Consider the following 16,034-nt stretch of genomic DNA (forward strand, 5'->3'; position numbering starts at 1 on the left):
GAATTAGAAAGGCAAACACGTGTGTGTGTGGCAACTCCCTTCTCCATGGACCTGTGCCCGGATCTGGCCCAAACATAGGGTGGCCACAACTTCTGCACCAGGCAGCATCCTGCCATAGCACAGGCAGGTCCAGGAGGGAGGGAAAATGCTCCTCCAGAGTAGATAATATCTGGCAGGAATGAATATTTGGGAAAAGTCCCAGTGTTAGTGGAATGCCAACCAGTCCCCACCTTCTCCGGCCCCCTCCCACGGGTTCCTCCCCTTTCAGCTGCTCTGGTTCTTATAAAAACACCACAGCCTTTCACCCACAGCCTGCAGGAGCCTCTCTCCGTGAAGCCACTGCACGAGACCCTGAGAGCAACCTCAGGACGCAGGGACCATGAAGAGCCTGCTCCTTCTCTCCGTCCTGGCTGCCTTGGCCGTGGCAGCCCTGTGCTATGGTGAGAACTCCCGCGTGTGCTTTCTCTGTTTTTTTTTCCTCTGGCTTTAGTTTACTTGAATTTTTCCTCTCCCTCCCCGTCTTCCCCCTTTCTCTACAATAACCTTAAAGTACCATTGATTTAATATTTCCCAAACCCCTGGGACACTGATGTGTTCCATCAAGTCTTTTTTAGATCCTCGATATCCAGACTCTTGCATGTATCTTCATGGGAAATTTCTTTCTATGGTAAAGCCTTCTATACCTGGAAACTTTGCTATTTCCGAAAGAAGATATCAACTTCCCAGCTCTCCTTTCCTAAGGATGTTTATTTAGATTTTGGTAACAGCTGGTTAAGGGTATGGGTTGAATCACTCACCTTTAAGAAAATCAGTTTTCACACAAAGGATTAAGCACAGCCCTCTCCAGGGAGAGGACTGTCTCACAAACTTAGGACATTTCTTCCTGAATGAATTTAAAAATAAAGTTGTACACTTAAAAAATAAAGTTGTAACCTCAGAGTAAAATCGATTTCATAGTTTCTGTTGTTAAAAGATAAGTTTTGCCTGGTGTCTATATGTTGTTAAATATATGTGTGTCTGTTCAAACTTATAAAAGGAAATCCGAAGCAAAATTATTTACATCATTCAGCCTTAAGCTTCAATGATCTGGAGCTTCTAGGTATTCTTGAGCCTGAATGAGATTAACGACCATATGTATTTTGCTTCTCCCTTTTGAAATTATTCACAGGTTTTCTGGTGAATCGGAGGATTTGATTTTCTTCATTTTCTTTTTAACTTTTCAGGCATATTCACTTCAAACATGAGCTTCTTATTGCCACATTTACCTGCTGTGCTCAGGAGAGTGGTCTAAAGAAGAAAACGTTTGCTTTGTCATCGTCTGTTCTCCCTCTGAACTGGCATTGTGCCCAGAGTGAGATGTCAGCTGGAGCCAGTGGTTTCTGTGGCTGTCAATTTAACACAGGTTCTTAAGAGGCTTTCAGAACCTCTTAGAAACCTGTCTTTGGTAAAGCCCAGCTGAACCAGCTGCCCAGCCTGCCTGGAGAAAACTGCCTGTTTTCCAGACCCTTTGTTCCTTCTTTGATCCTGCTCTCAGACAGGTCCCAAATCAATCAAGGAGGGCTCTAGGGAGGTTTGTTCACAGCACTTAAATTGTCATATTTCACAAGCCTAAAACCTAAAGGCTTTGGGAAATTTTAGCTAACATCATGGCCACTAGCTCCTTCAACACCAGACAAACTCAAGTGTAGCGATATTCAAGCAAAGACAGAGCTAGAGAAATAGCTCACAAACACTCAATGCCTGAGATCTGTAATAACCCTACTGCTAAATATATTCCTCCCATCTTTTTGATTCCCCCCCTTCCTTCCCTATATTTAGACCAGGGTGGTGAGTGAAAAGTAATGACAAAATGGATCTTTTTTTTTTTTCATTTCCAGAATCTCATGAGAGCTTGGAATCCTATGAAATCAGTAAGTAAATATGTGACTTCCTTATTTAAATCTCAAATATTAAAGAATCTCTCCCAATTCTCAAAGAGACAAAATGACAATGCCTATACCAGGGAGGGAAAAGAGGGTCTCCTTTGGGAAATGAAAATAAATTTTAAAATTCTTTTTAAAAAATGTTTTATTAAAGAAGAGTTGCTTTACAATGTTGTATCAATTTCGGCTGCCCAGCAAAGTGACTCAGAGATATATATCTATATATTCTTTTTCTCATATTATCTTTCATCATATTCTATCACGAGAGACTGGGTATAGCACCCTATGCTCTGCAGTAGGGCCTCATTGCTTATCCATTCTAAATGTGATAGTTTACATCTACTAACCCCAAGCTCCCAGTCCATCCCACTCCCTTAGGGCTAAAAAAATCACCAGATGAGCAATTTTTTAAGTTTGAAATGGTGTAAGATGACAAGTATGCTCTCAACATACTTAGGAACCATAAAACCTCATCTGGAAATTTTAAGTTGACACCACATCAACCACACAGATGGAAAATGAGGAGTAAGGACAAATGACCAAGGACATATTGAAGGCCAAGTCAGCTGGGAGACCACAGACATCAACAGTCTGTTGGATCCTAGCAAATATCTGAACTTACAATGACTGAGCAGAGGAGGAAATAACACATCATTCGCATCTTTCATTTGTTCATTATTTTTATGACGTTTAAACCATTTCATTCACTGGAAATCTTAAATGGTGCTTTACAAGTCCTCAGGACAGAGAGAATTTCTCCTTCCAGGAATAAAGAACACACTGAGGAAGGGTACCAAAACCAAGAAAGCCCAAGTGATGGCCCAAAGGCAAAATAAATAAGCCGTAACTTTTAAGGTCCATGTGACAGGTTTCTAAGACTCATGTGTAGGTTATTGATTTCTTTTGATCGGGCAGGTTTCTGAAATCTGCTTTATCTCCCACTTTAATGTTCCTAGACCTCCAACTGCATGACATGCATGAATGGATGTGTTTTCAAATATATTTGTGTCGGAGAGTATTCATGGAAATATTTTCAACTACTGTTTCCCTAAAATGGCACCTGTATTTTCTGTTTTAAGATCCCTTCCTTAACAGGAGAAATGCTAATACCTTTATATCGCCACAGCAGAGATGGAGAGCGAAAGCCCAAGAGAGGTGGGTGACAGAACTTCAGGGGGGAGGTCATTTTTCCCAGCATAGCATCCCAGAGCTGAATGGAATAAGAAACAGTTTTTTTTTTTTTTTTTCTCCATCATATGACTTATTTCTACTTACATTCCAAATCAAATAATTTTCAAACTAAGTACAGAAAACAAATGAACTTCTATTTTAGGAAAGGCCCAGAAAAGAGAGAAAGGAGGAGAAAAGGGAGGACAGAAAGAAAATTTCTATGTTCATATTTTTAAAAAAAAAAAAAAAGGGAATTTGCCCTTGTGACTCAGTGGTAATGAACCCAACTAGTATCTATGAGAATCCAGGTTCGATCCCAGGCCTCGCTCACTGGGTTAAGGATCTGGCATTACAGTGAGTTGTGGTATAGGTCACAGACTTGGTTCATCTCCTACATTGGCTATGGTGTAGGCTGGCAGCTGCAGCTCAGATTCGGCCCCTAGCCAGGGAAATTCCATATGCCACAGGTGCGGCCCTAAAAAAAGCAAAACAAACAAACAAACAAAAAATAATAACTCCCCCTCTTCCACCTTCCACCCCTGTTCTGAATATCTCTTCATATTGGGGATGAATGGGATCTCCCTATGACATTTTCTTGTTCTTTATTTTTCTTTCTCTTTTTATTTCTCTGCTTTCTTTGTTCTTTTGGTTTTTGTTTTTTGGGTTTTTTTGCTTCTTAGGGCCATACCCACAGCATATGGACATTCCCAGGCTAGGGGTTTAATTGGAGCTATAGCTGCCAGCCTACGCCACAGCCACAGCAACGCCAGATCCAAGTAGCGTGTGCAGCCTACACCACAGCTCATGGCAACGCCGGATCCTTAACCCACTGAGTGAGGCCAGGGATCAAAACCACAACCTCATGGTTCCTAGTCAGATTTTTTTCCACTGTGCCACGATGAAGAACTCCTCTTTATGCTTCTTAACTTGGGCCTCTTTTTTTTTTTTCCACTTTCTAGAATCCGAGAACTCAACAAGCCTCCCTATGAGTTAAACCGGGAAGCTTGCGATGACTACAAACTTTGCGAACGCTATGCCATGGTTTATGGATACAACGCCGCCTACAATCGTTATTTCCGGCAGCGCCCAGGGGCCAAATAAGACCAGAAAAAGTGTCTCTCTCCAGACCCCAGTGGCTGGTTTTGTAATCCCTTGCAGTAGCATCACTGAACTATATAGACACAGACAAATTGCTTGTTTCTTCAATGTCCTTGTCTGGCCTCATCCCCTTTCCTGACCCAGGTTGATAAGGAATGAAAGTGCCATGGAGTGAAGGTCAAAAGAGTTAAACATGTGATTATTCCATAATAAATTTCTTGGAAACTTACATTTTGTGAGTCTGATTTCTTCTGGGAAAATGCCGGGATATTTCAATTTCAGCCCACCTAGCCCAGAACAAGAGATTCTGCTAATTATGTTATAATGTAGATTAGAAGCCATAGTGAGAGGAAGAATAAACCTTAGAAGATGTTCACTCAGCTTTAATTTGTCTAGACTCTACCTTGGGATCAATGAATGATTGCTTCCTATTAGGTGTTTTCTAGAATTTTCAAACATCGTAGATGATCAATCATATGATTTTCCTGCTCCCAAATTTTAACAGCTCCTAAATTCTTTCCATGTGGATTCCAGACTCTGTATCCTGGCTTATGTCCCTCTCCTAATGTTATCATTCCCCAAGATGCTACAATTTTAAGTCTTGCTTGGGCCAATAAAATGTGTTTTTTCACCATCAACAGAGACTTTTATTTTTTTTATTATTTTGTTTTATTTTGGTTTTGGCCGTGCCCGTGCATGTGGAAGTTCCTGGACCAGGGATCAAATCCTTGCCACAGCAGCAACTGGAACCACAGCAGTGACAATGCTGGGTCCTTAACCCACTGAGCCACCAGGGAACTCCCCAAGATATCCTATCTTTTTTTTTTTTTTGTCTTTTCTAGGGTTGCACCCTCAGCGTATGGAGGTTCCCAGGCTAGGGGTCCAATCAGAGCTGTAGTTGCTAGCCTACGCTATAGCCATGCCAGATCCGAGCCTCGGCTGTGACCTACACAACTCATGGCAATGCTGGATCCTTAACCCACTGAGCGAGGCCAGGGATCGAACTTGCAACCTCACGGTTCCCGGTCAGATTCGTTAGCCACTGAGCCACAATAGGAACTCCAACAGAGACTTTTAACTAGAATTAAAAGTCATGGAATTGGGGAGCCATACAAGATTCTAGAGCACCCTTAAGCCTGGTTTGCCAACAAGGAGGCTCCAGAGTCTCCCGCTTTGCAGTTAGGAACAGAGCCCAGGATTTCTCAGTCCCAATTTAGATCTTACTCTCTGCTGCAAGGACTAGTGCATGTCCACCTCCACATCCCTGTCTTCTGGTAGGCCCACTGCCTTCATCTCTTTAGTGTAGCACCTCCCTATGCCTTTAATACTCAGCTCAAGCCTCAAGTACTTTACGAAATTGGTGAAGGTTAAATCCACCCAGCTTCCATTACACTACTCAAGCCAGTCTCCAACCCTTCACAAATGTGTGTAAAGCGTCAAGAACCATGATATTATTCAATTCATGTTGTGATTAAAATTTCTTTTTATGTATATTTGTTTGTACTATAGTATGATAAATTTTTTGAGGGCAGGCACTGTAACTGCTTTTCTCTCTATAGCCTCGGTGCTATGTTCTGTTTACAAAGGTCCTTCAATGAGAGCTGAAAAAAACAACAGACTACCTAGACAGGCCTGAGAGTGATCAGCCAGTTCTGAAACTGTTAGATTCACCATAATGTATGTTATATCATTTGAACCAACATCATATTAATACTGAATGTTTTACAGTTTTCTAAGCTCTTTTGCATGCAGCAACTCCTCAAATCTCAGAACAAGGCAGAAGATGGATAATGTTTATTAGGTGGTAAAACTGAAAGAGGTGACAAAGACGCTGTAGTAAATGCAGTGGAATGCCACTCAGAGTGAGGCATTTTTCAGGTGGTCACCAGATAATACTGGCAGCAATCAGGAAGGCCTTAAGGCTCTGCCTGAGTTCTACTTTCTGCACCATGGCCTGAAAACTCTCCAAGAGGTTCAGGCAATTATAGGGCCCACCTTATTTTTTCTATCTCTTATGCATCAATGTCAAGTAAGCCAAAAGAAAGAGAAAAAAAAAATGGAGGAAAAAGGAGCAAAAAAACCAAAAGGGACAAATTGAAAATAAATGGCAAGATGATAGACTTAACTGTCTCAGCAATTTCATCAGAGTCTAAACAGTGTGATTATTGTCTTACTTCTACATGTTATAGATCCTACAATACGTTTTTATTATTTTTGCTTTTAACAGTCAATTATTTTCTAAAAGATTTAGATAATACAAAGAATATCTCATACATTTACCCATGTAATCTCCATTTCCAGGGCCCTTCATTCTTTTGTGTACATACATATTTCCATCTGGTGTCATTTTCCTCCTGCCTGAAGGACTTAACTTTAATATTTCTCATAGTGCAGGTCTACTAGATTCTTTAAATTTTGAAAATTTCCCTTCATGTTTGAAAGATATTTTCACTGTATATCGAATTCAATGTTACCAGTTTTCTCTTTAAATTCTTTGATATTTTCCCACTGTCTTCTAGCTTGCATTGTTACTGGTATAAAATCTGTCACCATTCTGGTCTTTAAACCTCTGTATGTACTATGTCGTTTAGCTCTAGCTGCTTCTAAGGCTTTGCTCTTTAACACTGGTTTTGACTAAACTGGTTATGATGCATTTTGATGTGGTTTTCTTTCTTTTTCTTTTTCTTCAGGTTTATTGTGCTTCTTGAAATACATTAAATTGAGAAATTTTTCAGTCCTTATTTCTTCAAATATTTTCCCTCCCTTATTTCTCTTTTCCTTTGGAGACTGAAATGACACGCACATTATTCTCTTGAACTTTTCCATAGTTCCCTGATATTATTTTCATTTTCATACATTGTTTTTTCTCTGTGTGTTTTATTTTTTAGTTTCTTTTTCTTTTTTTTCTTTTTAGGGCCTCACCTACAGCATATGGAGGTTCCTAAGTTAGGAGTTGTATTGGAGCTACAGCTGCCAGCCTACACCACAGTCACAACAATGCCAGATCCATGCCACATCTTTTACCTATGCCACAGCTTGCAGCAATACTGGATCCGCTGAGCAAGGACAGGGATCGAACCAGCATCCTCACGGATACTAGTCGGATTCTTAACCCGCTGACCACAAAAGAACCTCTTACAGTTTCTTTTAATGTATCTATGAGTTTACTAACTTTATCTCCAGCAATATCTACTTTACTTTTAATCCTATTCAGTGTATTTTTCATCTCAGTCATTACAGCTCTCATCTCTCGAAGTTTGATATGGGTGTCTTCACATTTTCCAAGTCTCAGTTTTTTAACTTTTTTTTTTTTTTTTTTTTTTGTCTTTTGAGGGCTGCACCCATGGCATATGGAAATTCCCAGGCTAGGGGTCTAATTGGAGCTACAGCTGCTGGTCTATGCCAGAGCCACAGCAACACTAGATCCAAGCTGCATCTGTGACCTACACCACAGCTCACAGCAACACCAGATCCTTAACCCACTGAGCAAGGCCAGGGATTGAACCCACAACCTCATTGTTCGTAGTCAGATTCGTTTCCACTGAGCCATGATGGGAACTCCCCTCAATTTTTTAACATCTTGACTACAGTGATGATAACCATTTTAATGTCCTTATCTGCTAATTTCAATATCCGAGGGAGTCTCCTTTGTGGCTCAATAGTAACAAATCCAACTGGTATCCATGAGGATGCAGATTCAATCCCTGGCCTCGCTCAGCGGGTTAAGGATCCAGCATTGCTGTGAGCTGTGTTGTAGCTCACAGATGTGGCTTGGATTCTGTGTTGCTGTGGCTGTGGTATAGGCCAGCAGCTGCAGCTATGATTCAACCCCTAGCCTGGGAAACTCCACAAGCCACAGGTGCAGCCCTAAAAAGTAAAAGCAAAAAAAAACCAACCAAAAAACAATATCTGAGTTACTTCTATGTTGGTTTCGATTGGTTGATTATTCTACTTATTTATGGATCATAATTTCCTAATTCTTTGAACACTGAGTAATCTTTTATTTGATGCCAGACTTTGCAAATTTTACCTTTTCATGTGTTGGATATTCCTGTATTTTTGTTAAGTATTCTTGAACTTTGTTCTGGGATGCAGTTAAATAACTTGCAAAAAACTTGATCATTTTAAGTTTTGTTTTTAAAACGGGACCGATGCAGTATTTATCCTCAGGAAAAGCATTTCTCCCACACTGAGACAAGACCTTCTATATAGTACACTCAATGTGTCATTACTGGAAGGTAGGAATAGACAATAATTCCAGCCCAGAGTCAGTGCCAACTACTGTTCCCTCTATTCCACTTGGACCATCAATTCCCCACATGTATGTGCCAATCAGTTTTCTGAAATATATGTGAGGGATGCCCTCCACAGATACCCCAAGACCCTCTCTCCTCTCCAGTATTTTGTCATGTGAACCCTAACTACCATATTTGCCCAAGACTTTCAACTCCATCTCACCTCAAAATGTCCACTTGGTTCCATCTTGGCTCCTGCTCCCTGAGCCATGGCCTGAAAACTTTCTTAATAAAATAAGTTATGGCGATCACAGGGTTCACTTAGTTTCCCATCTCTAAGAGATCACTCTTTCATTATTCGATGTCCAGAGACTTGAAAACTATTGTTTTATAGGTATTGTATGTTTCTTTAGTTGTTTCCAAAAAGACTGTAAATTCCACCCCTGGGACTCATTATTGGCTAAAACTCCATCATCAGGCACAGCTATTTCAAATGGTCATCCCAGTCTCAGAATTCCCTCATAGACTTGGCTGAGGCATTTATTGCAATTGCATAACAGTTCAAATGCCCTCTCTGCCTATTCTTACTGCCCTAACCCTTCTCAGGGTATACCCAAGAGTACTCCCCAAAAAAACATCAGCATACAAATTTCCAAGTCTTAAAATATGTTTCCCAGGAACCAGATCTATGACAGCCATTCAGATAGTAAATTGGGGGATCAAGATCCTCTAGCTTCAGACCTCTTATTTTATTTATTACACAACATAGATTCACAGTTTTGGAGCTGGCACGGAGTTCAGCAATAACCTAATTCAACTCTCTCATTTTAAGTTGAGTCATTTGAGAACTTAGAAGCTAAATGATTCCTTCAAGGGCAGGTATTTTTTTTTTTTTTTTTTGTCTTTTTGCTATTTCTTGGGCCGCTCCTGCGGCATGTGGAGGTTCCCAGGCTAGGGGTCGAATCGGAGCTGTAGCCACCGGCCTACGCCAGAGCCACAGCAACGCGGGATCCGAGCCGCGTCTGCAACCTACACCACAGCTCACGGCAACGCCGGATCCTTAACCCACTGAGCAAGGTTAGGGACCGAACCTGCAACCTCATGGTTTCTAGTCGGATTCGTTAACCACTGCTCCACGATGGGAACTCCCAAGGGCAGGTAATTCTAGTCTCTTAAGAAAATCACTTGTCCTGAACACATAAAATCTAATTTCTTAAGACAATATTTTTGAAGGGCTATTTACGAATGGTCCATATATTTACATCAATCTCCCACTGTGTATCGTTACACTTCCCCATCTAATGAAGCTATTTTTAATGTAGTTTCCATTTCAGTCAAAATTTTATTGATCTACTTCTCAGTTCTGTTTCTTTTTTGATAAAGTTTGTTTTTTTCAGAGCTAAGACACATGAAGTGATAGGTTACAGGTCTTATTTTCTTCCCTTTTCATGATCTTGGTAATGCCTTTCATGGAGAGGTACATCCTAGAAACCAAGGTGTGTTTAAACATAGGCAGAGTGCTCTGCTCCCTTCCCATAAAAGCAATTTAGCATTTTAGCTTAGCATTTGAGAATAAGGTCTTTGGGACTAGCCTCCCAGTTCTACCACTTTGAGCTGTGAAAATCTTGGTTAAGTTAATTAATCTTACTGGGCTTGAGTTTCCTTATCTATAAAGTAAGATGATTCTGGTTCTCACCTTAGAATTGTAAACATTAAATAAATAAATAAACATATGTAAAGTGCACAGAATACTACCTATCATAGAGTAAGTATTTAATAAGTGTTAGCTGTTTCTACTGTTATTTTCCATTGTACTATTGCTATTACTGTAATGCACAGTACTCTGGATATTAAGAAATGACAATCCCTCCTTGGGGATTCACATTTATACCTTGAAAGCAGCCAGCAGGACTTATATCCAAAAACTATTAATAGCACTGGCCAGCCTATCCCCACTCCACTCTTCCTCTCTTCTTATGTTGATGAAGCATGAATTTTTCAGAAGACTAGGCCAGAGAAATTCATTTTGATTTAAGGAAAATTCATGATCCTGGCTTTCATGATTAACTGGGTTTGGAATTCTTATAGCCGTACTTTTATGTAATAGTAAAATATCCACATTGGAATGTAGTTAAAGTTAGATACTTATATAGCAGTAGTAGCAGTATGTTCAAGTACTATTTTCATCTGTACATCTACCTTTTCAATCACAGAAACCTGCAAGTAATTTGTGGTTCTACATCTGAGTTCTTGAATACCTTGATTATCATTAGGAGTCATTCCTTAAATTCCTCAGTCCTACTGCTCCTGGCCTAATTCCTTGCCCTAATATAGAATTCTAATGAAAATAAATTCTATCCTGAACTCTTGATATGGAGCTCTAACTTTGCCTTAGATTGCCCCTGGCTTTTTGAATTGTGAAGTAGGGTTCTATTTCATCCTAGGTGGCCCTTCTCTGGACCCCAGAACTTGTTCCTCTCTGACTATCACCAGATATACCTTCTCCCATGCCCCTTCCCCCAGAAAGAATCCTTTGCAATCAATGCTACTTCACAACAAAGTACATTAATCCACCATGCTTTCCCTACAAGAATGGGGCACATTTATCCAGGCCGTGCTATACACCTTAAACTACCAAGCATTATATAGTGGTACATCTCCACTAAGAAGAATACATGGATCTGAGAATGAAGGTATGGAAGCAGGAATGGTTCTGCTTATTATATTTTGTAACCTACATGAGGAATGTATATTTTCTATCCTTAAAATTCTAACATCTGTGGCCCTGAAAATCCTGGTTCACAGAGAGAAAACAATTTCACCAGGGATGTTGGGAGCATCTTGGTTAAGCTCTAGCTGCTCCCTGGTCACTTCAGGCCCTTTATAAGAAGAGACCAGTTAACAAGTAAAGGATGGGGTTCCCCTCAGGGCTCAGCGGCAACAAACCCAACTAATATCCATGAGAATGTGGGCTGGAACCCTGGCCTTGCTCAGTGGGTTAAGGATCCAGCATTGCTGTGAGCTATGGTGTAGGTCACAGATGTGACTTAGATCCCAAGTTGCTGTGGCTGTGGCATAGGCCAGTAACTGCAGCTCCAATTCAACCCCCAGCCAGGGAACTTCCATGTGCTATAGGCACAGCCCTAAAAAGACAAAAAAAAAAAAAAAAAAAAAAAGAAGAAGTAAAGGAGTAATTTCCTAAAGGGAGGAATTATGCATGTTCATCAGGATAAGATAGAGCTTTTGAATCTAAGAAGGGGAAAAATGCATTGCTATCCAGGTAAACCATTGATCTATATCTCTCTGCCCAGTGGTGATAGTAAATGGGTAAGTATATAAGCCAAGATCTGAGAAGGGACCAGCTCATAATTCTCAGGAATGAAGATGTATTTCTCTTACCAACTTAGATACCTAGACTACAAGATGTGCTAAGAGGGAATCCATATACTCAATGAAATACTACACAGCCATAAAAAAGAATGAAATAATGCCATTTGCAGCATCATGGATGGACCTAGAGATTATCACACTAAGTGAAGTAAGTCAGACAAAGAAAGGCAAATACTATATGGTATCACTTATAGGTGGAATCTAAAATACCACACAAATGAACATGTCTATGAAGCAGAAACAGACTTCAGACATGGAGAACAGACTTGTGGTGGCAAAGGGAGGGGTGGGGAAAGGAGGGAGTGGGAGTTTGAGGTTAGTGAATGAATACTAACATACATGGAATGAATAAGCCACAAGGTACTGGTCTACAGCATAGGGAACTATATTCAATATCCTGTGATAAACCATAATGGAAAAGAATAGTTAAAAAGAACAGAGTTCCCGCTGTGGCACAATGGAATCGGAGGAGTTTTGGGAGTGCTGGGACACAGGCTCAATCCCCAGCCCAGCACAGTGGGTTAAGGATCCTGTGTTGCCGCAGCTGCAGCATAGATCACAACTGTGGCTCTGATCTGCTCCCTGGCCCAGGAACTCCATATGCTGTGGGGTGGCCAAAAAAAAAAAAAAAGAATGTGTATATGCGTATGCACATATGTATGTGTGTATGTGTGTGTGTGTATATATATAGATATAGATATGATTTTGCTGTACATCAGAAATTAACACAATGTTATAAATCAACTATACTTCAACTTTATTTCAATAAATAATAAATAAATGTATACCGACATAAATACATAAACAAAGAGGAAGGGAATCTAAAATCGTTAGTTAAAGAAGAATAAAATGAGTTTTAGTAATGGCTTGCAACCAGCTCCAGCAGCAGGGGCTTCATTTACTAACTTGCTCTGGGAACAAACCAGATTTCAAATGTGAATATACCAAATTACAGAGCTGGGAAAGAGGAAATCGTTGTTACGCTGAAACTGGGAAATACATTTCTATCGAACAGCCACAGCATCCAGCAAAGTGTGACTAGAACCCACCGATAGAAACTTTTTCCTGGAAAAGGGACCAACCAGAATCCTGGAGAAGCTGTCCCTGGAATATACTGTAAGCAAGTGGATGTAACAGAGTAAATATGGACTGTAATTGATTCTGTGGTGCTTTGCCCAGATCCCTTCTTCAGGACTGAGGCACTTGTTCCCTCAGATGCTGGCAGCTGATGGCTTTCAGGAGGCGGAGTTTCTCTCCTAAAGTTGCCCTTAGCTAAAAAAGAAGCTTGTCCCTTTCTAGAAACAGCCCACATCTAAAAATGGGTTGATGCAAGAGCATAAAGACCTAGCCCCCTTCCCCTGATGCTGACATTTTTTAAGTCTTGTGATTACTTACTTCTTTCTTATCTCCCTTCTCCTGCCACCTCAATGTTAAAGAGTCAGAATGTGTCATGGTTCAATGGCTCAGTTTATGAATATATGTATATCTCACACACACACACACACACACACACACACACACACACGATAGGGAAAGCTCTTGGTGAACTCTAATTTCTTCCTAGGATTGAAATAAGCCCCAATTCTTCTGAGTTTAAAATGTAGCTCCCTCCCAACCAACTACCCTCAAGTGAGTTGACGCCAGAGAGGACATTATGAGAGTCATCTCTTCGTTTCTTTAAAGAAATGAACTGGGTGACCCGTAGGGGTTTTTTTCCATCTCTCATTTCTCTGAATTCAGGCATTGAAAGCTAACCAACAAACAAGAAAGCCAGGAACATAAGTCATCTAGGGTTGTTAAAACATGAGGTTAAGCTTTGAAAATACCGTTCAAGAAATGTGCCCTTTTCTCAGTTAATACAGAGATTTTTATGGTGTTTGCCTAGAAACACTCTGACTCCTTTACTTTGGAGAAAGCAGTGTGCAAATTTTGCTTCTACCCATTTCTTCTAAGGGTAATGACCACTCCTTTGGACAACAAACCTGTGAAAAAGTGGGAAAATAATCATTCATATGAATGAATTAGTCCTCAAATATGAGAGTATATGAAACATTTTAGAGCTGAGAAAAAAGAGATAAATCCTTTTTCAGGCTGAATAATATTCAATTGTATATCACGTTTCCTTTTTCTACTCATCTGTAAATGGATAATTGACTTGTTTCCACATCTTGGCTATTTTGAATAGTACTGCATGAGCATGAAAGTACAATTATCTCTTCAATATCCTGGTTTCACTCTGTAAGTGGGATTGCTAAATCATATGATAATTTCATATTTAATATTTTTGAGGAGCCGCCATACTGCTTTTTTAATAGCTGCACTATTTTGCATTCCCACCAAGAGTGTGCAAGGATTTCAATTTCTTCACAACCTCACCAACACTTATCTCATGTCTTTCTGGTAATTACCGTCTTGACAGTTATGAGGTGATAGATCTGAGTGCTTTTGATTTACATTTCTCTAATAATTAGTGTTAGTATATTTTCACTTATCTGTTAGCCAGATGTTTGTCTTCCTTAGAGAAATATTTATTCAAGACCTCTGGCTATTTTTAAAAATCAATTTATTTATTTATATATTTATCTATTTGCTATTTAGTTCTAGGTATTTCTTACACATTTTGGAGACTAATCTCTTAACAACAATATGATTTGTGAATATTTTCTCCTATTCCCTAGGTAACCTTTTCACTCTGTTGATTTCTTCCTTTGTTGAACAGAAACTTTTTAGTTTGATGTAGTCTTAATTGTCTATTTCTGTTTGAAGTACCTGTGATTTAGTGTCATATTCATGAAATTATTGCCAAGACCAATGTCATGAAGATTTTCCTCTATATGTTCTTCTAGAAGTTTTTAACACATTTTGAATTGATTTTTGCATAGAATGTAATATAAGGGTCCAATTTCACTCTTTGGTATGTGGATATCCAGTTTCCCAAACACCGTTTATTGAAGAGAGAATCCTTTCCCCCATTACATATTCTTAGCACCTTTATTAAAGAATGATTGACCCTATTGTCATAGATCTATTTCTGGAATCTCTATTTTGTTCCATTGGTCTACATATTTGTCTTTATGCCAGTAACATACTATTTTGATTCCTATAATTATGTAATATATTTTGAAATCAGGAAGCATGATACTTTCATCTTTATTCTTCATAGGGTTGATTTAGCTATTCATGGACATTTGCAGTTCTTAGAATTTTCCCCTTTCTTTCTTCCTTCCTTCCTTTCTTGTGCCACATCTGTGGCATACATAAATTCTTGACCCAGTGATTGAACCTGAGCCACGGCAGTGACAAGGCCAAATCCTTACCCCCTAAGCCACCAGGAAACGCCAGAATTTTTATTTCTATCCAAAATGTCATTGGGATTTTTGATAAGAATTGCATTGGATCTGTAGATTTCTGTGGGTGGTATGAACTTTTTAACAATATTAATTCTTTTTATCCATGAACATGGGATGACTTTTCATTTGTGTCCTCAATTTCTTTCATCAATATTTTACAGTTTTCAGCATACAAGTCTTTTACCTCAGGTTTATTCCTAAGTGTTTTATTCTTTTTGGTACTATTATAAATTGTATTGCTTTCCAATAATATTGAAAAGTAGTATTCCATTGCGTGTGTGTGTGTGTGTCTGTGTGTGTGCACGTATATATATATATATATATATATATATATATATATATATATATACCTTCTTTCCATCTGTCTGCAGATGGCCACTTGTTTAATATCCAGGTCTTGGCTCTTGCAAATAATGCTGCTATGAACATTGAGATGAATGTATCTTTTTGAATTATTGTTTTTGTCTTCTTTGGATAGATACTTAGGATTTCTATTTCATGTGGTATTTATGGATCATGTGGTATTTCTATTTTTAGTTTTTTAAGAAACTTCCATAATGTTCTCCATAGTGGCTGCACCAATTTATAATTCCAACAATGTACAAGTATTCTCTTGCTGTACAGATTATCCTAAGTTGCAGGTTTTTCCCTTTCAATACTTTAAAAATATGCCTTTTCCTTCTGGCCTGCTAAATTTCTGCAGGAAAATCAGAAATCAGCCTTATGAGGACTTCCTTGTATATAACTCTTTGTTTTCTTCTTACTGCCTTTAAGAATTCTCTCTTTATATTTAATTTTATTTATGGTATATCTTGGTGTGCTTGGTCTGTTTGGGTTCATCATGTTTGGGCCCCTCTGTGCTTCATGTT

The 16,034-nt window shown here is 39.3% G+C and overlaps 1 protein-coding gene across 1 annotated transcript; it reads left to right on the forward strand.

The window, feature by feature from the left end:
- The first annotated feature begins 329 nt into the window (after nucleotides 1–329).
- Nucleotides 330–4,419, forward strand: MGP (matrix Gla protein). The gene is made up of 4 exons (NM_214116.1): nucleotides 330–440; nucleotides 1,878–1,910; nucleotides 3,002–3,077; nucleotides 4,052–4,419. The coding sequence occupies exons 1-4, from the start codon at nucleotides 380–382 to the stop codon at nucleotides 4,191–4,193; spliced, it is 312 nt and encodes a 103-aa protein (NP_999281.1). The 5' UTR covers nucleotides 330–379; the 3' UTR covers nucleotides 4,194–4,419.
- Nucleotides 4,420–16,034: the final 11,615 nt, after the last annotated feature.

This window comes from Sus scrofa, chromosome 5 (genome assembly GCF_054392235.1).
Source record: "Sus scrofa isolate SSC_HxYL_T2T_F1_AM1 chromosome 5, Sscrofa_HxYL_maternal_Yorkshire_Landrace_v2.0, whole genome shotgun sequence".
Lineage (NCBI taxonomy): Eukaryota > Metazoa > Chordata > Mammalia > Artiodactyla > Suidae > Sus > Sus scrofa.

What these genes read in the sequence shown, in the direction of transcription:
- MGP (NM_214116.1), top strand. Translation starts at nt 380, where the DNA reads ATGAAGAGCCTGCTCCTTCTCTCCGTCCTGGCTGCCTTGGCCGTGGCA. An exon ending in CTTGGAATCCTATGAAATCA is followed by an intron (nt 1,911 to 3,001) that starts GTAAGTAAATAT and finishes TTCTGTTTTAAG; the next exon opens with ATCCCTTCCTTAACAGGAGA. An exon ending in AGAGCGAAAGCCCAAGAGAG is followed by an intron (nt 3,078 to 4,051) that starts GTGGGTGACAGA and finishes TCCACTTTCTAG; the next exon opens with AATCCGAGAACTCAACAAGC.